Genomic DNA, 26,014 nt, shown 5'->3' with positions numbered 1-26,014 from the left:
CCTCACCACTCTATTCTTTACCGAACCCCAATCCCGTTCCTTTTCTTTGTCCAGCCCCAACTTTTTCTACAGACTTCGCCGAGAGAGCTCACGAGTTGCTTGGATCTCCCTAACCGCTACCCCCGCAGCCACAAGCTCCGGGCCACAATCCCCAGTACAGGTCAGAGAAGGGTTCCTAGAGCTGTTCCTCAGCCTCTCCATACCCCACCCCCAGTCACCAACTGGTCCCTAGAGCTGCAACAATTCCCTGTCTGAGCAGAACTTCCCCCCACACACCCCCGCCCCAGTTCTCTGGTCTCTCCACCTCCTTGTAAAGCTGGCCATTCTCTCCTCTCCATAGCTGGACGACAAAGAACATCTCACCTTCTGGAAAGACGGCGCGCATTTTTAGGTAGCTGGTGGTGAGCCGAATGATGGATGCCTTGTCTAGCTGAGAGGTGATGGCCGAAGGAAGGGGCAGCAGCTTGGCCAGTTCGTAAAATTCTCCATTTTCTTTTTCCCTCCTGGTCTTGGCCGCATTCTTGGACTTCTCCTTCATCGTGCCACTGGTTTGGGCATATTAGCCGCGGCCCACTGCCCAAATCTCCAGTGCTCGGCAGTCGCAGCGCCAAAGGGGTTAGATTTCCAGCGAAGGACGGATTCGCTAGGAATAAGTCGCTCCTTTTGGTCGCGGGTGAGGGAGGTGGAAGAAGACTAGGACCAGTTCTCCAGAACAGCCCGATTCAGGCATGTGAGAGACCCAAAGGCAAAGGAGAGCCGCTTTGGGAGGAAGGAAAACTGGAGAGGTGTTGTCAGGTTAGAAGTTCAGTCTGGAAGGGGCAAGACTTCTAGATCAAGTGGAGAGCGAGCGAGCGAGCGAGCGAGCTGGAGAGCCTTTAAAACGGCCCGGAAAAGCAGACTGGAGACCCCGCTGTGGCGATGGCAAAAGAGGCTGAGGCTACAGGAGGTCTCCTTAGCCAGAGAGCTGGGATTTCTGGAGCCTTATCGAGCAAAACCTCAGATAGGAAATTCTCGCTCTGGCTTCTCTCCGGAGCAGCCCGACACGAAACCATGCTCTGGAGTTGTTAGTGTCAATCAGCAACCAAATCTCTCTCTCTCTCTCTCTCTCTCTCTCTCTCTCTCTCTCTCTCTCTCTCTCTCTCTCTCTCTCTCTCTCTCTCTCTCTCTCTCTCTCTCTCTCTCTCTCTCTCTCTCTCTCTCCCTCTCCCTCTCCCTCTCCTCCCTCTCCCTTTTTCTCTCCCCTCTCCCTTTCTCTCCCCCTCTCTCCCTCCCCCTCTTTCTCTCTCCCTCTCTCTTTCTCTGTCCCTCTCTTCCTCTCCCTTTCTCTCTCCCCCCTCCTTTCCTCTGTCTTTCCCTCTCCTCTTTTTCTCTTTTCTTTTCGGAGGTATCCTTCTACAGAGAGAAGGAAACCGGGATTTTAGTCCTTAACTAAGGGGGGGGGGGGAACTGTCTCAAAAGCCAGGCCGTTGAAGTAAAAGCATTTCCAATCCGCAGCAGGAATCTTAGAAGTAGCAGGAGTAGGTAAAGCAAATGAACGATTGTCGGAGAACGGGCTGAGTAGGGTACTGGTCAAAAGCAGCGGCTCTTCTCTTTTCTTGGCGCTTTGGCCTGGGAGATTCCACCGGGAAAGGAGGATTGTGGGTCGGTTTGTTTTTCTTCCACGTGCTTTTTGAGCTGTGTTTGTTTATGACAGACCTGCCTTCCTGTGGAGTCCGCAGTCCCCTCTAGCTCGGAAAAAGGGAGGGGAAGAAGGAGAGAGATTGGGGAGGGCGGTGTAGAGAGGCAGGTGACAAATGAATCTCTTCCTGGACCCTCCGGCTTCCCCAAAGTCACATGACAGTTTCTATGTTTCCACTTCGGTAATTGTCCCCAAGACGTCCAAGAGCTCTAAGAAATAGTAAACCCCCCACATGCTTACATCTAGAACATGCATATCATTTGAGATTATTCAAGGAAATGTCCGGAGAAAAGAGAAGAGGAGGAGGAGGAGGAGGAAAAGGAGTGAGAGAAAGAGGACAGAAGGACGGAGGAGAAATCGGAGAATTTCCTAGAGACCCTGTGGGGAAGACCAGAAGAACCAAAATGAAAAGAAGAGGGGAGGGAATCCGAGGAGTAGTGGACAAGGAGCGGCAGTATGGGAGAGGTGTGGGGTGAAAAAGAAAAAGGGGAAGAAGACAAAAGATTAATTTTGTGATTTAAAATATTTTCTCCAGTGGCCCACATTCAAGCTGACCTCTGCCCCCGCCCCCCCCAACTCCGCCTTGCCCATCTCCCACGTATAAATGGGAAACGTGAAAGCAAATCTCTCCCCCTTCCCTTTCCCCCACCCCCAACTTCATTGGTGTAAGAGAAAAGAGGGAGGGACAGAAGGAAATGGACTGAAGTCCAAAGGAAAGTCTGTCTCTGTCTGTCTCCTTCCTGCCTACCTGCTGACCTAGAAGGAGGCCAAACCTGCTCCAGCAATCCCCTCCTCCCCACTTCTACGTACATCAAAACAGAAGAAAGTTCTGAATGAGAACTTTTGTAATAAACAGCTACATGGGAAAGAAAGGCAATTAAGTCCTGCAAAGTGCTTAATAAGGTTTATGTTTCAGGGAAGTGCCTTACTGGAAAATCCTAGTGGAAGAAAGAGACTAGAGAAAGAAATGGGCAGGAGAGGTGATAGATCATCTGATTGGCTAATCCTGATGGCCTGGATGATTTTGGCTTAGTAGGAGGCTCCAGAGGTTTCCACCAGATCTTTTCTGGAGCTCTCAGCCACTGTAGATTCTAAAAAGAGCTTTATAACAGCTCAGTTCCGAAGATGAGGCTGAACTCCTGGATACTCCTGTTACTTCAAAAAGCTCTGCTCTGCTGAGTTCCAGGGGACGTGTGAAACAAAAGAAAGAGAAGGTGTAGCCGTGATTATACTGTTAGGTGGGGAGCACTCCCAGGGGACCTGCCATTCCTCTCCAGAATAAATCCTACAGAGCCAGAATCAGGGGGATCACCGTTCTTCAGTTCCCAACCCCACTCAGCTTTGGGGCAACTAGTAATCTGAACATACAGGATTACCAAGACAATTGTCCAGAGCTATTTATAAGGCAGGCACACAGAGTGTTAATGCCCAACTGTCTCGAACATATCTCGGAGCAATTCTTTCAGAGGGGCAGGTGGGCAGAGCCCAAATGACATTTTTTTAGGGTTTCGGTTGGTGTTTGCTTGTTTCCAGCAATTGGTGTGCCTCTGGGGGTTTTTGTCTCCTCCAACAGATAGGAATCCTCTATATCCAGACTAGAGAAAATCTGTGACCAATCTCTTTCTTTCTTAATGATTTGCTTGCATTTCACATCTGCCTTTCCCAGCAAAGTTGTGAGCTATCTCCACTGAAGTCTTCCCAAGATGCCTCATTGTGGATGAGACTTTACCCAGAATTCTTGAAGACTTAGATATACCAATGATCTACCAAGCTGGAAAAGCCTTGAGTGCAGGCCTGGTTAGATCTACCATGCAAGGACCAGCCTCGTCCACTGTTAGTCTACTGGAAAATCAGAGAAGCTGCAATATGCGTTGGTGAAGGGGATCCAGAACTCTGAACTACTGAAATGTAAGAAAAGACTTTCTTTACTCAATAAATGTGAGCTACAGCATGCATGTGGACATATACAGACAGTGTCCCTACATGGTTAACCTGATCTGCCTATCAGCACAGAGTAATTATAGCTGATGTTTACCCAGAACATCTAGTAAGTACTCTCCTCATACAATTACCCTGTGAAGCATACTCCTAGTGTAAATATTATTGAGGCCATTTGGCAGAAGAGGTAACTGATTTCCCAAAGACCTCAATTTAACTAACCCAAAGTAACAAAAATACATCTGGAGCAAGGATTTCAACTTCATTGTCCTTTCTTTACAACATGCAGCTGGTTTATAAAAGCCCCACGGCCCTGAAGTTAGATGACATTGTTTGGGAGCCTGTTTTAAAATATCCATTTCTCATGATAACACTCACCTTCCCTAACTCATCCAACAAAAGGCTGGAAAGTATATTTGGTTTTGAGTCAGAAGATCTAGGTTCTAATCCTAGCCTTGAATCACACCACCCTTCCAACGTAGAACCAAGTCATTAAGTTTTCTGATCTGAGGGACCTGGACTAACTAGATGACCATCAAGATCCCTGATCCATGCTAAATCTACGATCTTTTAATAGCAAGTTTTTATTTCCTAGTTCTTGGGTAACAGAATAACAATTTCCAAAACTACAAGATGCATATTCATGCCAAAAGATTTTAGTACTACATTATAGTGCCTATTATGAACTATGTATTTATTACTGTGATCTTGTCTATAGAACTTGTGTGAGATGGTTCCATGGTTAAAGAGTCAAGAGGTCCTGGGTTCAAGTGTGGCCTCAAATACTTCCTAGCTGTGTGACCTTGGGCAAGTCATTTAACCCAAATTGCCCAGCCCTTAGTAGCCTTGGACCAGGTGCTTAGTATCAATTCTAAGATGGAAGGTAAGGGGAGAGAAAGAAAGAAAGAAAGAAGGAAAGAAAGAAAGAAAAGAAAGAAAGAAAGAAAGAAAGAAAGAAAGAAAGAAAGAAAGAAAGAAAGAAAGAAAGAAAGAAAGAAAGAAAGAAAGAAGGAAGGAAGGAAGGAAGGAAGGAAGGAAGAGGAAGGAAGGAAGGAAGGAAGGAAGGAAGGAAGGAAGGAAGGGAAGGAAGGAAGGAAGGAAGGAAGGAAGGAAGGAAGGAAATCAGACTCAGGAAGTGGGATCTCTTTCTGGATGCTAGTTGTATGACTATGAGCAAGCCACTTAACTTATCTAAACATTAGTTTCTTTTCCTGTAAAATGAAGACAATGATACCTGTATTATCTACCTCACAATACTTTAGTACCTATCTCTTTGTCATGATAATCAAAATCTTAAAAGTACTAGAAAATTTCAGTTATTATTATTGATAAGAGGGGGAGGGGGAAAGGAAACACCAGAGGCGTTAAGGGTTTTTAAAAAAATAAGCGAACACTTTTTGCACTAAGAGTCAAACATTGGCCCGGTGTATAAGTGGGGACCAGTTCTTATAGAGAACTAGCACACAAGTTTTCTTAGTGTCAGTTTTTCTCACCTTTGTGAATAACCTCACTGGAAAGGGGAGGTGGGATTTTAAGAGAATAGTGTTTCATTTTGTAAGCTCATCAGCTAGATTCCTTCCTTAAGAATTCTCTTTTCCCTCTCAACAATCTTGGGCTGGTTTCCAGTCCCCATCTTTCTCTCTATTTTCTCCAACTCCAGCAGGACTTCCCTTCCCAACTTCTCCACTTATCGAGGTTCTGCTGCTCTGTTTCTTTTGAGGAGAGGTATGCATTCCTTGTTTGAAGGAGATTATCCAGATCATATAATAAAGATAAATTAAAATCAAAATTTGGTTTTAGGAACAAAATCTTCACCTGATCCCAATTCTAATTCCCTTGACACCTAAGGGAGAAGCTTTGTAAAATATTTTTAATTTTAGGAACTATCTACCTTTGGTTTAGACCTCGAAATCATCTAGCCTGAAAATGTCAATCAATATGTGGTTATCCGCAGACAGGTTTAGGACTAGGAAGGACCTTCTAGATATCAAGTAGATCAAACCCCTTAATAATAAGGCAACTGAGGCCAGGAGAAGCAAAGTGACACCACAAGTAACTGTTAGTTGACAGAACTGAAACTAGAATCCAGTCCTCTGGTATACCCCTCTGCCTCTCCAATGCCCCTATTCTCCAGATCTCACAAATATTGCCCCAATTATATGCAAGTGCTTCTGTAGACCCCCACCTCCCACCCCCCAGATCTCTGGGTATTGGTCCAGGGTCTGGCAATAACCCTTGTTGCAAAATAACAACAGATGAAAGTGCCTGAGCCATGGAAGCCGGAAGCAGTTCAAGACTGAGCAGCACAAGTATTTCTGAGATCCATCTGCCCAAAGAAGCCCGTTTCTGCTGAATGAGTCAAGGTTGGGGGGATCTTTTAGCTTGTACCATTTTCAGCAGGTAGCAAGTCTCAGGCAGCGGCCACTGCAATTTGCAGAGCCTGCTTAATGTTTGGCTCCTCCTTCATTTGGGAAATCTTTCTTTGCGCTTGTACTTTTCATACAAGAATACAAGTATGCTTCACAGCCCGGAGCCACCCGTTCCTGGGAGCACTGCACGAGGATTTGCTGACCCTCAGAATAAACTTAAGGACTTAAAGTGAAGAGGGAGAGAACTGGACTAATTACCTGCCTTATTGATTAGGGAGTAACCTTGGCATCAAAATGCTCTTGCCTGAAGGAGATTTAAGAGAGCTGAAGTGAAGGGAACTGACTAGGCAAAGGAGAACCGGGAAGAGAAACCAAGGTCTCAACACTTTTTCTGGGTCAGTTTCAAGTAGGCAAATCACTAAGGGAAGCCGATCTCTCATTAGGCAGGCTTCATATTTTTACACAAATTTATTCATAAAGGCATTCATTCTCTCTCTTCTACTCCGAATTTACCGACCCCATTCCTCTTCCCTCTCCTTCCCCCTCTTTTCTCCTAGCTCTCACTCTTTAGAAATTTTAAATCAGAAAACTGATCTGGAAGGAATTGCGACCTTGAAAGGGGAAGAAAGTCGATCTGTGTCTCTCAACATCTGGTTCGACTTTACCCTTCAGATGCCCCAAAACTGCCCCCTCCCACAGTTCTCTGCTCCTTCCTTACCTGCTGCACAGCTTTTGCGGAAATTTATTTCAACGGGGATCATAGATCAAGAAGATAAAATTCACAGATGTTTATATAGATAAATTATGGGTTTACTAGGAAGACAGTCCCTGGATGTTAATAATGCTATATTAATACCATTTTCTATTTAACATTTGGTAGGAGAAAGGTAAGATGACTTCTAACATGGGATCAGAAAGGCAGGGATTTCAAAGCTCCATTTCTATCGAACCCCTAAGGTGAATTTAAAGACAGAGCAAGTGATGACAACTGAAAGTTAAGGGCACTCTCTAATTCTTGGCTTCCGATTTGTTTCGAGGTGGATGCCCAAGGCTGGGATTCAACATAGTGCCAAGTAAAGTAGAAAACGAGCCATGGCTATTCCACCTAATTCTTCTTGACCCATCAAAACCCTCTTTATCTGACAATATTTCAAACAAGAGGTGGGTGAGTTTTTGGGTGGGGAGGGTGAGATTTTCTGAATAATTCCACCAATTCTTACTTCATTCTTTTTATGCAGACAGCCAATAATATATAAAAGATTAACATTAATACATTGTGATAAGATATCAAGTACTTAAATATTTTAAAATTACAAATATTTGGAATTAATTTGTTTTTTTTTTGACACAGGATTATAACAATATCTGCATTTCTCTAAAATACAACAAAAGACTGTTAAGAGCATAAATTTAATAGAAATTATTTCAGTGAAAGCTATCCCTTTAGTGAAAGTGCTTCAGTCGGAATTCCTCTTTAATTAATTATCTATTACTTCAAAGGAAACCAAACTAAACCATCCCTCACAGGTGGAGAAAAGAATAGTAAAAATAAATAATTAACAAGTCCAAGATTTAACAACTCCTTTAGCTACAATTATTTCTTTTAGCCCAAGAAAATCATCCCAGACTAAGAGTTAAGGCATAGGTAAGTAAATATCTGTTTGATTCCCTTACTTTCAGAACTTAAAGCACGAAAACAGTACTGTGTGGACCAGCTTGGTCCTCTCCACTCTTCAGTCTTTTCCTCTCTTGGAAAAAGCTGCGGAATTTTGTGAGAAGGCTACGTATGTTCCCAGTCACCTCAGCTGCTTGTTTTCTGGACAAATTTAATTGTCTGTAGGATCAAAACCTTCAGACTTCTCTTTCATGGTCAGAGCTAAGGTTCTGGGATCTTACGATTGGAGGAAAGGTTGGGAGAGTGAGAAAAAAATTAAAAGGAAGAAAAAGGGACAGAAATAGTAAGGTTTGGAGTGAGATCATAAAAATCTCTAGCCAAAAATAAATGAATATATGGATAAAGAAATGCTCTCTCCTCTTCCTTCCTCAGGGCAATACATTTAGCTGGACAAATCCTGGTAGTGTCGACTGATGTTAGTTATAGAAAGAGAGTATCTAATTGGAGCAGAAAGAGATGATTCTTGATTTTATAAGTTTCAGGAAAGTCTTTAGCCTCCCCCAGACTCTCTGTCTCTGTCTCTGTCTCTGTCTCTGTCTCTCTGTCTCTGTCTCTGTCTCTCTCTCTGTCTCTCTGTCTCTCTCTCTCTCTCCCTCTCTCTCTTCGTCTCTGGGAACGTGGGTAAACGCTACAGTCCCACAACATACCCCTTAATCGTTCAAGATGTGCTTGTTCAAAAAAAAAAAAAAAAAACTGGCAAGAGATTCAAAGGAAAATTGTTCTCCATCATCTAGAGCTGTCAGGGTAGAGAACTAGAGAGCAAAAGGTCCCAGACGGGGGAAGAGATGGAATATAGTAGCAGTAGGGGTGATGCGAAGTGTCAGCTTTCTGCTCTTCTAAATAGCGGAAATGAAAAGCCAGGTCAGTCAGGTGGGGTCGAGAACAATATCTCTGACTCCTGGAGCCTAGCCGGCTGCAGTCTTGTTTTCCTATTTACCTTTCAGCCTCTCTTCTTCTTCTGGGAGATATCTAAGTCCCACTTTAATAGAAACGCTGTTTTCACCATCCCGCTCCAAAGAAAGGGCAGTCCATCTGCTCTCGGGTAAGACCTGCCTCTACTCCAACAAAACGGCCCCCAAAGGCCGCCTCGAACCAGGCCGATGCGGGAGAGAGGAGGTGATTCCCATTTGAGAAGGCTCCTGGGCTCTCCCCTGTGTACCGAGATACCTCATTGCTTAGGTCAACAATAATATATTTAAAATCAGAGAACGTGTCCGTTATTAGCTAGAACTGAACGGAATGGCCATTTTCTTTTGTTGGAAGCTCAAGAACGTGGTGGGGGAAAGTATCCTTCGTGCTCTCCTCCCTCAGCTAGGTCCAGACCCCTGAGGGAGGAGGAGCTCTCAGGACACAGACTTCTTGGTTTGTTTTTCTTCGGTTTACTCGTAAAGATGTCCATCCTCTTCCTCCATTCAGACTTTGCCAACCTCACTCCTTCCCTCTTGTAAGCGTGGACACGTACACGAATCTGGCGGTGGTTTTTTTTTTTGTTTTTGTTTTTGTTTTGACTAGCCAGCAGTTTGATCCTAAGGAAAAGCGCGGCCTCGTTAGAAAGCCAAGCGGAGGGAGGAGAGCGCCCGTGCATTCGGCACTGCAAAGCGCTCAGGGCTTCCTGCTGAATAAAGGCTATGGCCAGGTTGGCATTCGGTGAAGGATAAATATTCACAAAGAACTGATGTTGGCGCTCTGAAGGCATCCTGAAGGCTCTGCGCCCTGCAGTCTATTGCAGGCGGGAGAAAAGCTGCCTGTAAATGCTCCAGAGAGCTCTCACAAGGCTTTAGTGAGGTTAGAGCTGCCGCCTCCAGGTTTGTTTGCTTGTTTGTTTGTTTAAGGGTTTCCTTCGCAAGGAAGCCGTCCCGGATTCCCGGGAAACGCTCCAGAAGAGAGAAACCAGTGTGGGTACAGTCGGAGCGTTCTACTGGCTCCAGCGGGCTCGTGGCCCAGAGGGAGTGAAGGAAGAGAACAGAATCCCTCGGTGTGCGCGTATTTATACTGACTTCGGTTGCCGAATACTGCTGGGGGGGGAGCGAGGGAGACTGCAGTGCCCGAACCTCTGAACTCGGGCCTCCCTGGAAAACCTGCGAGGAAGGGCAGCGGGGGCTGCCACTTACTATCAGTTTTGTATGCTTATTTGAGGAGGAGCCGGAGGGCTGGAGGAGAGGACGCTTTGGGCCTGACTAGATTTCGGAGTCAAATTCGGGCGAGCATCTGACTCCAGCTAGCCACAAGACTGCCCCTTTGGGCTAGGAAATGATCGATCCATTTCGCCCCAGGCTGGGACTTTCCCCCTTCTTTTCTCCCGCGCGCTCAATAGCTATTTGCCAAGTTGGGGCCCTGAAGCCAGAAGAATCCCTCCGAGGAAAAGGAAGGGCAGATCCTTGGGTTTTAAGGAAGTGGAAGATAGTTCCAGGCTTTTCTCTTATCCTAGATGACAGGGAGTGTGATTAGAAAAGAGGTCCCCGAGTCAGAAAAAAAAAACCCGGGTTCAAGTCCCGTATGACGTGGGCAAGTCATTGTCAATGAGCAAGTCACTCAATTTTAGTGTCTCACATTATGCTTTAACTCTCTGAGAACACAAGTTCCACATACCTTCCTGCTCTTCATTGCTGGAGGGAATTTCCACACTGAGAGTTTCCCCATAGGGTGAAGTCACAGTTCCCGACACAGACCAAATTTTTAAAAAATAATTAGTTGTTTCAGACCTTGCCTAAGAATTGATCACTTCTGCCCACTTAGGTGCTGAAGTGGAAAAGAAAAGATCTTTATTTATACATAAATGTCCCAATTAAAGGAAAGGGTTGCTTCTTTCCTGAGCCATCTTCCAGTGCAACCTGGGTTTGAAATAAAGTGCTTATTAGCTTTTTGGCCCATGATGCATCTTTCCCAGTGTTCTGCATTGCTGTGTGCCTTATATGTCTGGGGTACATTTCTTTCTGTTTGCATTCAAAACTGGCATCAGACAGTCCCATGACTAACAGTACTGGAGAATTGGATCTTAGCCAGAGGCCCACTATGATCCCAGGCAAATCCTCTGGGACTGAAGTTCACATAACTCAGGATGTGTGCCACTATTTGGCATGTTCAAGACTTGGTCCCAAATATTGGGCATCTTGCCAGCATTTCTTTCTGCCCATTCCTATTCTTTTCTACTCTTTTTCTTACCTCTTAAAGACTTTGGACTGGGTTGCTTTTATCAGCCTAGTAGCCAGAAGAAACTAAGGAACATCCTCTTTGACAGAAGGGTTGAAGTCTATCAGGGAGGGGCAGAGGATGAATAATTAAAAACAGAAAGCTCTAGCCACTGGATCAGTTGCTAGGTGTCTTGAACAATTGGGACACTTTACCCTTGAAAGAAAGAGGGCTGCCATAAATCTCAAACCCATAGCTCCTTAGGTTGCCCTAAGCTCCTCATTTCAGCTGTGTTTTTTGTTTATTTTAGAAGGTTGTTTTCTTAGTGACTAAGGCAAGTGACCTTGCGGAAATCAAATAGTGTGTGTCCCTCCAAACTGGCTAAAAAGGACAAGTGAAAGACACCAGGAAAGTAGATGAGACAGCATGAGAACATCAATATTTTAAACATTATTTCCTCCAAGGCAATGCAGGAGCTGAGGAGCATAGAGAAAGATGGACGGTTGGGGATGCTTTTGTTTCTAAGGTAAAGGATAATTGAGAATAAGGCCATTTAAACTATTATGATAATAACAGCGACTATTTCCTAGGAAATGTCACTTTTAGCTGATCTAGACTGACAATATAAAGTGAGATCAATAAATTACGTGGATAAATGGAACAGCACAGAACTATATTATATTCGATATTATAGAACTATTTAGGGTTGACACAGCTTTTTCTGTCATGTGAACAAAAAACCTAAGCAGATTAATCCAGACAAATACACCAACCCCCTCACTATGTTCTTGACGCCAGTCATCATTTCTTTCTTCTGGGGAATTCTTCATCAGTTTCTCTTCTGTGTGTAGGGTGAACTACAATTGTTCTGTAGGCCTGCTCTGAGGTAAAGTCTGAGGGCTTCAGCTTCATCTTTGGTGGAGTCAGGGCAAAGTCCTTCCAGGTTATTATTCTGAAAGTCTTTCTGTCGTTTTCATAATTATCTTAATTCAAAGATTTCATTAATTTAAGGCTCATCTTTTCGGATACTTCTTTTATGGATACAGATGGCTTAATGGCACTAGCACATTGATGTCAGTAGCACAAATAATTCATCATCTAGTGTTAATTCCTCAGTGATAAGACCTGAACTTATATAGGCTGGTCATCTCTTATCAGATATAAGTAATGGCCTCTGCTTTTAAAAGTATCCCATTTCTATGGCCGAAAAGAAAAATCATAAAAGTTGGAGGGCATATGGGAAAATTGGGACACTAATACACTATTGGTGGAGTTGTGAACTGATCCATCCATCCTCGAAAGCAATTTATGGATTTATGCTCAAAGGACTCCAAAATGGTACATACCATTACTAGAACTGTATCCCAAAGAGATAAAAAAAAAGAGAGAGAAAGGACTTAATTGTTTAAAAGTATTTGTTCTAGCTCTTTTTCTCTAAGAAAAGAATTGGAAATTGTCATCCATCAGTTTGAGAAATGGCTGAACAAGTTATGGTATATGATAGTGATGGAATATTATTGTACTGTAAGAAATGACAAGCAAGATGATTTCAGAAAAATCTGGGGAAAATTACATAAACTGTTGCAAAAAAATGAGCAGAACCAGAACTTTATATCTTGTGATAGCAATATTTTTTATTAACAGTTGTGAATAACTAGTTATGCTTAGCAATGAAGTGGTCCAAGACAATCTCAGAGACTCATGATGAAAAATGTCACCCGCCCTCTGGGAAAGAACTGATGGAGTTTGAATGCACATGGAAACATACTGCTTTTCTCACTTGTTCTTCCTTCCTTCCTTCCTTCCTTCCTTCCTTCCTTCCTTCCTTCCTTCCTTCCTTCCTTCCTTCCTTCCTTCCTTCCTTCCTTCCTTCCTTCCTTCCTTTCTTTCTTTCTTTCTTTCTTTCTTTCTTTCTTTCTTTCTTTCTTTCTTTCTTTCTTTCTTTCTTTCTTTCTTTCTTTCTTTCTTTCTTTCTTTCTTTCTTTCTTTCTTTCTTTCTTTCTTTCTTTCTTTCTTTCTTCCTTCCTTCCTTCCTTCCTTCCTTCCTTTCTTGTTTTTCTTTTCTTTCTCTTTCTTTCTTTCTTTCTTTCTTTCTTTTTTCTTTTTTTCTTTCTTTCTTTCTTTCTTTCTTTCTTTCTTTCTTTCTTATCTTGGAGAATGGAAGAGGAACAAGAAGAAGAAAAATATTTTGGAACTCAAAATTTTTAAAAAGAATGTTTAAATATTGTTTTTATCTGTAACAAGGAAAAAAATAAGTGGGGACATTAGGTGGCTCAAAGGGTAGAGAGCTGGGTGTAGAGATGGGAGGTCCTGAGTTCAAATATGATCTCAGACATTTCCTAGTTTTGTGACTTTGGGCAAGTCACTTAACCCCCATATCCTAGCCCTTACTATTGATTCTAAGATGGAAGACAAGGGTTAAAAAAAATGTAAAATAAAGTTTCCTATTTGTTTCTTTGTCAGATACATATTTGGAGGCTGATAGAACTCTGGGTTTGGAGTCAGGAAGTCTGAGTCCAAAACCAGTCTTAGATACTTACTAGCTCTGAGACCATTGGGTAATTCAATCAACTCTGTCTCACTTTCCTTAACTATAAAATGGGGATAATTATAGTATCTATTTCCAAGGGATGTTGTATGAGTTAAATGAGATAATATTTGTAAAATACTGGGTACTTATCATAGTGCCTGTGTAGTAGGAGTTTAATAAATGTTTCTTTTCTTTTTTCTTTTTTTGGAAGTAGCAAGAAGAAGAAATAAATTAAAATTAAAACTAGAAAACACTAAGAATAGACATATTTAATATGAAATCAAAGACAACTCCCAAATTTGATAACATAACAAGTGGGAAGCTAGGCCAAAAATGCTTCTCAATGAAGATCAACTTTCTGCAAAGCACAGAAAGAGATAAAAAAGAATATTAGAGCTAGAAGGGACCTTAGAGATTATCTAGTCTAATTATTTTATTAATGACGAAATGGAGGCCTTCAAAGTTTTTAAAATTCAATTTTATTTTCAGATTTGCATTCTCTTTCTCCCATATACCCTTTCCCTTCTTGATTAAGGAAACAAAACCAAAAGCAGACAAACAAAAAACCCAAAGCCTATTACAAACATATATCATGAAAATAAACAAACATCCCATACTGGGAAGGCCTTCAGAGTTGAAATGATTTACTCAGCATCAGTTGGAGAACTAATGGAATAGACAAGATTAATACTCAAGTCTTCTGGATCATATCCCCACAATGAAATGATATACCATAAAGATAAAAGAGAGGTTTATTGAGGTGAAAGACTGGCTGTTGCTAGTCCAATGGATTAGCAATAATGACCTTCAAATGGCAACTTCAAATACTCTCTCAAACAATACATCTGTATGGCAGAGAGTTCCCTCTGGTGGGGATGTGTCTCACCCTAATTCAGTGGTTCTCAACCTTTCTAATGCTGTGACCCTGCAATACAGCTCCTCATGTTGCGGTGACCCCAAACCAAAAAAGTATTTTGGTGGCTACTTCAAAACTGTAATTTTGCTACAGTTATGATTCAGAATGTAAATACCTGATGTGCATTATGTATTCTCGTTGCTACAAATCAAACATAATTTAAACATAGTAATTAATCACAAAACAATATTTAATTATATGTTGAGAAATATTAATCCAGCAGGAGGCAGCCTGAGCGCTGGGGTAGGAGGTAAGTCCTGCCTGTGGAGGGGGTCCTCAGATGCTGCCTTCTTCTTCCTGTCCTCCCTCCAGCTCGAGCTGAGGCTTCACTTTGCTGGGGTTACTCGGCTCCGTTATCCGCTCCAGGACTTGTTCTTAACCCCTCCAGAGCCAGTGCTCTCTCTGGGTCTCTGTTTGAGCCCCGTCTCCAGGCAACAGGGTAAATCCATCGCCCCTCATAGGGGGAGGGCTGATGATAGGTAACTAATATTAGTACAATGTGCAGGCAGCAGGGTCCCCGTTCTTTCCAAGATCTTGCTGTAAAGTAGTGGGATTTCTCAGCCGCTCAAGCCATCGGAAATATGTATTTTCCAATGGCTTTAGGCGACCCCTGTGTTTTGGTCATTCGACCCCTGACGGGTCACGACCCACAGGTTGAGAACCGCTGCCCTAATTCCTTGAGGAGCTCTATCAGATTGAGTTAAGAAGTGAACAATTGGATTTGACTAAACAAATTAGCCACAACTCTGAGGAGTTTAAATAACTAAGCCTTAGATAAATTTAAGTACTCAAAAGTTGAAGATATATCAAGTCAAGACTTCCCTGTGGAAGAAAGGTAATTTCTTTCTCTTTTCCCACCTTCAGTATGTCCATAAAGTAGTACTACCCCAAGATGCACTTGCACTGGCAGACTAGATACCCCAGAGAGTGATGACTTTACTACCTTGGGTTCTAGGAGTAGCTGTATGAGTTTACACATCCAATTACACTATAGCTCATAACTTAACTCCTGCCAATGTTTCCTATGAACCATCGGTCAGTAGACACAGTTAGTTTGTAGCAAAGGCATTTTCTAAGATGGCAGGGTAAAACAAGTTGCTGAAAAATGTTTTTTTCTCATAAATTTTGAGTTTATTCTCCCACAATTATACACAGTATCTATTGGAAGAGTGGATTCAAGCAAAGTTTAATGGTAGTGAAACACGTATAGATACATATGTAGCAAAGGCAACTCAGAACTCTAAGAACTGCAGGGACTTGAAGACTTTTCTTTCTTTGTCCTTACACAGCTCCCTTTGTGACCAGGGTAGATACAAGATGGGTTGTTCAGCTGTTTCCTCTTTGTAATCTGACTCTCTTCTCTGCTGCCATTAGTCCAAGAAGCTATTTTCTCCTTTGATTGACTGTCTCCTTGAAATGTCTATCTAGAGTATTTGTTTCTATTCACTGCTGAATCCATTGCATCCTACTGATTCAGAAATTTCCCTGCTAATATAAATGAGTGCTGTAGGCAGGAAGGAAAAAGAAACTCCTTTCTCTCCACCCTCAGCCCTCACTGGTGGAGCCTTTGCAAGTAACTAGACAGCTCCATGAATAGCATTGGGCCTGGAATCAGGAAGATCTGAGTTCAAAAGTGACTCCAGATATTGGCTAGATGTGTGACACTGGGCAAGTCACTTAACTTCTTTGCCTGTGGAGAGGGAAATGCCAAGCCACCCAAGTATCTTTGCCATGAAAATTCAATGGACAGTATCAGTGTGCTTCTGTGGTCTAAGAGGTCACAAAAAGTGAGAGACTGAACAACAAAACTTCTTGTAATGATTCTGGAACTGGGGGATTGCCTTGCTTTAGCTATTTATAGCCCTAAGGATTTTGTTTGCTTGGACAATCCAGTATGTCCCCCTTAACTCTATCAGAAAAGTATTTGAACCTAATAAAGGGATCTTTAGTTAGTTTAACACCTCATTAACACCTTGTGGTTATATTCTGTCCTTCCGTGATGATGTCAACTAAGACTTGGGGGAGGAACCCCCTTTCTTTATTGTACAGCAAACATTTTTTACTGAACATGCTCCTATGAGATTTGGTTCATTCCGTGCCTAGTCAAATGTGATGGTTGGGGTGGGAGGGGGAAGATCAGGGACATCATTCCATATACAAAATCTTTTTGGTATTTGTGGAAGTCTACTTAAGGTAATTGACCAGAAAAGACCAGCCTATTAAAATAAAATAAAGTATTCCTTTTCAAAACTGAATGTGTTTATTTCTGTTTCCACTCTGTGTGTGATATATAGTCTATTACTTTTGCAGAAGTTGTCAGTGCTGATGGATGATTGCAAAGGGCAGCACTAAGACAATTACGCTAGTGTGTTTAGAAGACTGAGAGAGTGCCCCTGTTTGTGGATCATACCCACCTCCTCTTTTCCTTAGCAAGGAAAAATAAGGCCATTTTACTGGGCCCCTATCATGTTGGTTTAGTTTGGGATTAGCAATTGAATTTCCCGAAAGTGTGTCTCCACCCTCCTGCCCCCAATGAAATTCCGATCCATTCTCTGGAGCAAACATTTATTGACCTTGATTAGGCCAATTCACATTTACAGTACATAGTTTAAAAGGTGAATGACTCCATTTGCCCCAAAAAGGCTATTTATCTAATTCAGAGGGGGAAAAATTCCATTTAACAAGAACAGATGACTAGCACTTCCAAATTCGACTTGAATATTTGGATTCGATTTGTACAGAAGAAATTCTTTGTGGGGTATTTGGCAGTGAGTGAACTTTGCTACTTGTGTTTGGTAATCATTTTTCCCATTATCCTTAGCTTGTGTGACTAATATTCAGCAGAGACGAGTAATGGCTCTTTTCAAAATACATTGGGAAGGTGCTTTGCTTCAGAGGTGACTTAATTAAATTGGATGTGATGATTGCCAAGGTGACTTTGGTAGAACCTTTTTATTATATTTTCTCACTATTATTCCGAATTTAAAAGGACTCCTGGAAAGTAAATGATTGTAGATCGATGACGTAGAAACCTGCGTTGAGGCCATACGATAATATAGCCTAGCTGGGAGTACTGTGTTCCTGTTGCAGGGATGATGCTCGATAGCATCAGAGGTGTTACAACAACATGTGATTATATACAATGAAAAGTTAAGGGCCTTTCCAATAGGATCAGAGGTGAAGTAAGGATTCCCATGATCACCACCACTATTTAACAGAGTATTAGAAATGCCAGCTAATGCTAACATAAGATAAGATATGGAAATCTAGGGAAAGAGCAAAACAAACGTCTTTTCAGATTATCTGACTGGGGACTTAGAGAATCAGCTAAAAATTAAATGAATTAGTAACGTCATTGAAATTGTAGGATATAAGCCAAATCCACAGAAATCGTTGGCAATCCCATACATAATTTAAAACTCACACACACAGCAGGAGGACCAAAAAGACAAATTGCAAGCAAAATTACTACAAAATGCATATTTATTTATTTAACGTCTAGGATTCTATCTACCAAATTCGCCACACAATTAGGGGCATTACAAGAACCTCCCTATTCCAGAACCCAAGACATTACAAAGGATATTCTTGTTGGTCAGTCTTCCACTCTTTGTGACTTCTTGTTCATGGAGTTTTCTTGGCAAAGATATCAGAGTGGTTTGTCATTGCCTTCTTCAGAGGCAAATGGAGGTTAAGTGACTTGTCCATAAACCAAGGTCTAAATGAATCAAACTCTAAAACATGTGCAAAAATAAAGGCAAATCAGAATAACTAGAGAAATTGCTCCTGGGTAGGTCAAAGCAACATAATAAAAAGACACAATTATCTATATTAATTTACGATTTATGGAGCAAACTCCAAAAAGAAAATGTTTTAGAGGTAGAAAAATAATAATGAAATTTAATTGGGGGGGGGGGATTAAGAATCTCCCAGAGAAATAATAAGAAAAGATTATGAAGGAATGGAATTATCAGTACTAGATTTCAAATTGTACTAAAGCTATAATCATTAAAATAATTTATTGGTAAATAAACAGAGAAGTTGATCCATGGAAGAGCAAAATTCAGAAACAAATAAAGGGTTTGAAAAACCCAGGGAACCTAGTTACTGAGGTAGGACATAAAAAAAAAAAATTCTGCTAAAACAGGTTAGGCATCTGGTAGAAATTAGGTTTAGGCCAACATCTCACAACATACAATAAGATAAATTCTGAACTGTTGTATATGACCTGGATTTATAGCATAAAACAATTGGAGAAGCAAGTAAAGAATTATCTTTTGGATCAATAGATCCAAACATATGTAATCAAAACATAAAATGGAAAATTTTGATTATATAAGTTAAAAAAAACCTTTTTCAAAACAAATCTAATATAGTAAAAATTAGAAAGGAAATAAGCAATTGGGGAAAATGTTTGCAATAAAATTTTCTGATCATATCCAAATATCTAAGGAAATGATACAGATATATAGAGACTAAAAGTCATTCCCCAATAAATAAGCATATGGACAAGTAATTGTTAAAGTAAGAAATTCAAGCTTAACTGCCATATGGAAAAATGTTTAAATCACAAAAAATTAGAGAAATTCAAATTAAAAGAACTTCAAGTTTCTACTTCATACGTGTAGCATCCCAAGCATATTCACATCTATGAAATATAAATGACTGTATGGCGACTGTGTCTCCAAGCATAAGGTTATACCAATGAGGCTTGTGAATGTAACCTTGAACTGGCCATGCGGCCCTTGGCTAAGACAAACTCATTAACATGCTCGGACTCAATTCTCCGGGAAAGCCCGGTTTGCAATCTACGCGCCCAAAGGTGTTCCCTCTACTTTGCCACCCAATCTTAATTGTCTGTACTTTGTGATGTGGTTACTACGTGCTTGGGAGTACAGCCCAAGCAGGACAGGAATAAATTCAGAGGCAAACCCATGAACTTCCTCTTGGCTTTCTCTCCCCTTCCATGGAGCTCCACTGGGCTCCTCAATGACTCTGTCTCTTTCTCCTCTTGACCTTCTCCTTCCCCGAGGCTGTAACCATCTCCGCCTGCATTCCCTACCTTAATCTCCTCATCCATCTGGTGTTCCTTTGTACTCATACTTTCCTATCAAGGGGAGTATCATAGGGGTTGCCTGCCCTATCCAACCACTGACTTGTCGGTGTCTTTCACTCTCCACTCTGGTTCTCGGTTCCTACCTCTCCTCGGGTCCCATCACAAAGGGGAGCCTCTTCCCTTGTGGGACCCTGCTAGTCAGGAAGTCCATTAAGGAAAACCCCACAATACGTTTCAGATTGACAAAGATGACAAAAGAAGAAAATAACAAATATTAGAATAAACCATGGGAAAGCACATACATCAGACAGATAGTTAGGTGGCAGTATGGATAGAGTCCTGGACCTGGAGTCAGGAAGACCCGATTTCAAATATGACTTTGGACTTTTACTAGCTGTGTGACTCTGGGCAAGTCACTTAACCTCCATTTCCTCATCTGTAAAATGGAAATAATAATCATACTTACCTTGTACAGGTTTGTTGTAAAGATCAAATGAAACGGTATTTGTAGAAACCACCTGACATATCGTAGGTGCTATATAAATGTTAGCTGTTATTATTACTGTTGTTGTTGTTGTTGTTTGTTTTGTAAACCTATAGTGAAAGAAAGAAATTCATGTTCTGTGTTCCATCCCATCTCTCATTTTTTTTAAACCCTCACCTTCTGTCTTGGAACTAAGCGGGTATCCTCCAGTTGGGCAAAAACTAAACAAATCGTGGTATAAGATTGTAATACAATCCTGCTGTGCTACAGGAAATGACGAAATAGACAATTTCAGATTATTCTGAGAACTTTCTGATTTGGGTGGGAGAGAGAGACACGAACAGAGAGAGAGAATATTTTAGAGAAAAACAACTTCGAAAGACTTTAGAACTCTGAAAAATATAATGAGAAGTCCTCAGTTTATAGGAATGAAAAATGAAAAATGAAATTTCTCTATAGCCAGAGAGGTAACAAACTGCAGAAAGAGACATACATTTCCAGAACGGGGAATGGGGGATGGTTTTGCTGAACTATGCAGCTATGGAAGTGGAAGAAATAGATGAATAAAAGATGCTTACTAGTTAAAAAGGTATACAATTTTTTCAGAATCGTAATGTAATAAGGCTTTTTAGTTATGTTTTTTCATGCTATGGAAGGGAATCAAGGCCAAGCCTGGGCTTTGTCCCTCTCCCTCATTCCTGGTTTTCCTGCAGAGGTCTTTTAGAGCACAGAATGCTGCCCCCTGGCTTGGCTCTGACCCCAGGGAGCTCCTGGTAGTCTGGAGTGCTGCAGAGGTGGGCTGGCTTGCTCTGGCACAAGTGGACTTCTGCAGCTTGGAAGCTGTCATCTCCAGGAGGGCCAGAGGAGAGACTTGCTTAAGGGGGGGGATGCCCGCGTCTTGTTTTGAGCCCTTGTTGCCTGTGGTGTGGAGGGTGCTGAGTGAGTTCAGTGTCAAAGGTAATTCATAGCTTTATTCGTTTGCTTCTCCCTCTTCCTTTGCTTTCCTGGCGTCTGAAATCATGAACTCAGTTGAAGTTCATCTTTGACTCAGAATTTCGGTTTGGGAGAGAGTTGAGAGGTCAAGGGAATGAGAAAAAAGAGTATTAATACTTTATTTTAACATTCATTTTTAAAACACTTGAACTCCCGATTCTCTCCCTCCATGCAGCCCCTATCCAGCATAGCCAACACAAGAATAGCATACCATTTATGCATCTGAAGACATGCAAAACATATTTCCATATTAGCCATGCTGGAAAAAAAAGCAAGAAAAAGACTTGGCCTATGCTTTTTTTCAATTGTTTCACCACGTCTTTATTTGTGTGAAAGATGTCTTATAAATTGGGTTCATATAGTCCCCGGGTTTTTCTTGGCAGGCAGAGTCCCAGATATTTTATATCATCTGTAGTTATTTTATTTTTAAAATTTAGTTGATTTTTAAGTTACATTTTAAGTTCCTAACTGTTTCACTCTCTCTATCCTTCCCCCACACTAGAGGAGGCTACCATTTGACCAAGATGCATGTCATGTAAAATTATACCATGCATACTTTTTATAGTTCTTTCTCTGAAGGTGGTCCTTCAGTTCTATTTGAAAAAAAAATTTAAAAACAACTCTTACCTTCTGTTTAATAATACTAAGTATGTATTGGTTCCAAGGCAGAAGAGTGGCAAGAGCTAGGCAATTGGAGTTAAGTGACTTGTTCAGGGTCATACAGGTAGAACTCAGGGCTGCCCATCTTGAGACTTAGCTTTATCCACTGAGCTACTTAGCTGCCCTATTTTCTAAATCAACCTACTCACTGTTGTGTACAGTCTAGTAATATTCAAGCACAATCATATACCACAATTTCTTTAGCCACTTCCCAGCTGATGGGCACCTTCTGTGAATTTTAGATCTGCTCCACCCTGCTTAGTATAACAAAACAGGCATGTCTACACCCCTACTTAAGGATCAAGTATCTAGGAAGCTGGCCTATGACAGACATGTGCTAGCAAATGACAAATCAGAAACAACTGACAGACCCCTGGGCTGTCCTAAGTCAAGCTTAAGCTACGATTGGTACAGGTGAGATGCAGGAAAGTGATGTAAAAATGCTCTATATATTTTGCGTCACTTCCTGTCTCCAGCCTCTTTGTGCAGAGAGGTGGCTGGTGGCAGTGTGCTGAGTGTTTTGGCATGTTGGCATGGCGGCAACTATTGTCTGGTTTTGGGGGTGAGTTTTCCTTGAAACTATACTGGGAGAAGCTTAGTAACCTGGTTCAGGTGAGGCATCTTCACTGAGTTCTCTTGGAGTTTAGGCTGATTATTTTCTCCTTTACCTTCCAAACACTATCCTTTTAGGAAAGCCTCTAATCTTCTGAAAAAAAAAAAAGCCTCGTGGCGGAGGTCTTTGAACTCCCCTGGCACAGGTCAGGCAAGAGAAATCCTATACCCTCTCCCTCTCTCTTCTCCTTAATCCCTTCCCTCTATATTAATTAAACCACCATGAAATTTCCAAATTGACTTGGGTATTTTATTTGGGATATTCCCTGGTGACCAAATAAATTTAGATGAAGTCACAACCCTAAAATCACCCTTACAGTCCTCAATTTCCATTTCTTTGCCACCAAAAAGAGAACTGCTATTAATATTTTAGAGCATATAGGTTCTTTTTCTTTCTTACCTCATCACTATGGGAAGCAAAACTAATAGTGGTATTGCTGGATTAAAGCGTATGTTAAGGTTTGTAAATCTTTGGGCATAATTCCAGATTGCTCTTCAAAATGGTTGGATCACTTCAAAGTTCCACCAACAGTGTATTAGTACCCCCAGTTCCTCATATTTCCTCTAATATTTGCCATTTCCCCCTTCTATTATTTTAGTCAATCTCATAGGTGTAGATAACTCAGAATTATTTTAATTTTCATTCTTCCAGTCAATAATGATTTAAAGCATTTTTTTCATATGACTATAAATAGCTTTGACTTCTTCCAAAAACTGCCTATTCATTTTCTTTGGCCATTTGTCAATTGGGGAATGACTTATATACTTATACATTTGAGAAAGTTCACTGTAGATTTGAGATATGAGGACTTTATCTGAGAAACTATATATGGCACCTACATAAAAATTGACCATGTATTAGGGCATAAAAACCACCACCAAATGCAGAAAATCAGAAATAATACAATAAAATTACTATCAATGAGGGACCATAGAAAGATAAATAATCTGCTCACCATGCTGACATCTTCCATTGTGCAGCCACATAATCCTTTGCAGGGTACCTCATTCTCATTCTATTACTCTCAGAACAAGGCACCACGCAAAGATTATGTCAGTGGAAGTAGTACTCTACACGAGCGACGCCTCGCTTTGAGGAGCCGCCACATACAGTGCTCCTCTCATTGACCACCAATGAAAGAGGTGCCCCTTCTGGAAGTATGATGGGGGCCAAATAAATGACCTCAGGGGGCCACATGTGGCCCACGGGCCATAGTTTGGGAACCCCTGTTCTAGAATATCATTCTCAAAATCCTCTGCTCTTAAAAAATGTAATTGATTTTATATTACATTTTATTGATCCTATTTACAGTCAATGGACTTTATTCTATAACTACTTAAGACATAGTTCTTTATCTCTGAACTTAGTTCAGGAACTTGCTTTGCCTTTAATGCATTTATTTTGGAAATCAAGTTCTCCTGTTGATCACCGTTCTATTCTTGCCTCAAGGAAATCTGTTATACTTGGGTGATATTGATGGATGCCAAAGAGTTTGATCTAGTATCTTTACACCATCGTTGTTGTTTCATCCTTCTCTTCATTGTCCTTTGTACTCAAAGAGGACCAAAATGACATCACAAGGGGTCAACGTACAGCATGCCTGACTGTAGCTGATCAGACCAATATAAGTTTGGAAGGCTCGACAAGTCTATATGAATATCTGGAATGAAGATATCTCTAAATTTGTATATCTCATGTTTCCTTTGTGCTACTGCAATTCTGCTTTGCTCATAAAGCATTGCATCTTCTTTGATGTAGGCCCACCATGCTGGACAGTATTATGCCAGTGTTTCCAATGTCTCATAATTGATGCCAAAGTTCTTCAGTGAGACGTTGAGAGTGTCCTTGTGTCACTTCTTCTGACCTTCATATGAGTGCTTCCCTTGTATGATTTCTCTGCAAAATTGTCTTTTAGACAAATATACGTTTGGTATTTCAAACTGTCCTTCAAGGATGTCTGATTTGTTATGCAAAGAAATCTGGTCCACTATCTCTAACCTTGCAGGTACACTCAAACAATGAACATTTCTTAGTCACAGAAAAGAAGGAAGCAATTGTTGCTAGCCCCTCATTCCCAATTTCCATGCAACCATATTGTCTTCACCCCCATGATGCTGCCAACCTAACTAATTGTATTATTTTCTCACCTACCTTCTTCTGTTCTTTATCTTATGCTTATAAAAGGAGCTATGTCTTGATCTAGGTCTTTGGCTTAATTGATGGAGATATTGACCTTCTTTATCAACAGATTCACCCTTGGACATTTGTTATTATATTGCTTGGAGAAAACATGCCTCAGTCTGCTTTTATTGGAATTTCCCTTGAGGCAGCTCCTTTAACAGGATAACTGTTAAACATTTGTGGTCCTGACTATGGCTCCATGGCATTTGAATAGTTTCTTTCTGGCTGATTTTTAATATTCTTGGGAGTTTTCATTTGGGGATCTCTTTCAGGAGGTGATTGATATATTATTTCAATGTCTACTTTGCCCTCTTACTAAGGTATCTGAGTAATTTTCCTTTATAATTTCTTGAAATATGATATTTTGGGTTCTTTTTTTGATTCTGGCTTTCCAATGGGCCAATCATTCTTAAATTCTTTCTCCTTGCTATATTCTCTAGATCAATTGTTTTTCTGATGAGCTATTTCTTTTTATTATCATGCAAAACTTACTTCCATATTGGTCATTGTTATAAGAGCACACTCATGCAAAACGAAATCCTGCAAATAGCACCATAAATGTGCTGATGTAAAAGATAGTATGCTATGATCAACATGCATCCAATTCCAACAGTTCTTTCTCTGGAAGTGGATAGCATTCCCCATCATAAGTCTTTCAGGATTGTCCCAGATCATTGCATTGCTGAGAGTAGCCAAGTTTTCACAGTTGATCATCATATAATATCACTGTTTCTTTGTAAACGTTCTCCCAATTCTGCTTATTTTGTTCTACGTCAGTTCATGAAGATCTTTCCAGCTTTTTCTAAAGCTATCTTGCTTATTCTTACAGCACAATAGTCTTCCATCTGGTGAGATATTTCACATTTTCTACCATTTTTTCATTCTTTTGGCTTTGTTTTATTGTTTTTTGATTTCTCATGAAGATACTTTCACTTGTTCAGTTTCAATTTTTAAGAAATTATTTTCTTTAGTGATTTTTTTGTACCTCTTTTACCATTTGGCCAACTTTGCTATTTAAGAAGTTATTTTCATAAATTAATTTTCTTGGGGGCAGCTGGATAGCTCAGTGGATTGAAAGCCAGGCCTAGAGATGGCAGGTCCTAGATTCAAATCTGGCCTCAGATACTTCCTAGCTATGTGGCCCTGGACAAGTCACTTAACTCTCATTGCCTAGCCCTTACCATTCTTCTGCCTTGGAACCAATTACATAATATTGATTCAAAGGTGTCAGGTAAGGGTTTAAAAAATTAAATTAATTAATTTTCTTACTTCTTTTGCCATTCCCCCCTCCCCATTTACTATTATTCTTTAAGGTTTTATTTTCTTCAGCATATTTTTCTGTCTTTTTTACCAAGCTGTTAATTCTCTTTCCATATTTTTTTAACATTGCTTTAATTTCTTTTCTCAATTTTTCCTCTTTATTTTATTTTTCAAATTATTGTTTTGCTTTCATTAGCTATTCCAGAAATTATATTTTGACTTGTGTCCAATCTGCATTTTTTAGGCTTTACTTTACTTTGTAGATGTTTTCACATAGGTTGTTGTGGTTGTTGTTGTTGTTGTTTTTCCTGAGTTTGTACTTTTATCTTCCCTGCCTCTATAGTAGCATTTTATTGTTAGGTTCTTTTGTTGTTGTTGTTTGCTATTTTTTCTAGCCTTTCTTACATTTGAACTTTATGTTAGAGTTGAACTCTGCACACCTTGAGGAAGGTGGACTAGTTCTAAGCTTAAGACTTTTTTGTGTTACTGTTTTCACAGTTAGTTCTAGGGGTTGTAAGTTTTTAATACTTTC

The 26,014-nt window shown here is 40.8% G+C and overlaps 1 protein-coding gene across 1 annotated transcript in view; it reads right to left on the bottom strand.

Moving 5' to 3' along the window:
- Positions 1 to 1,133, bottom strand: part of SIM2 (SIM bHLH transcription factor 2) — a 92,347-nt gene extending 91,214 nt beyond the window's left edge. The window contains exon 1 of the mRNA XM_007493155.3: positions 364 to 1,133. Within this exon, the coding sequence (XP_007493217.1) occupies positions 364 to 538 (175 nt within the window). The 5' untranslated portion in view covers positions 539 to 1,133. The remainder of the gene's footprint in view (positions 1 to 363) is intronic.
- Positions 1,134 to 26,014: the final 24,881 nt, after the last annotated feature.

Source organism: Monodelphis domestica, chromosome 4 (assembly GCF_027887165.1).
Source record: "Monodelphis domestica isolate mMonDom1 chromosome 4, mMonDom1.pri, whole genome shotgun sequence".
In the NCBI taxonomy this organism is placed as follows: Eukaryota; Metazoa; Chordata; class Mammalia; order Didelphimorphia; family Didelphidae; genus Monodelphis; species Monodelphis domestica.
Note: the sequence above shows the minus strand (reverse complement) of the source record. Positions and strands in the feature narration are given on the sequence as shown.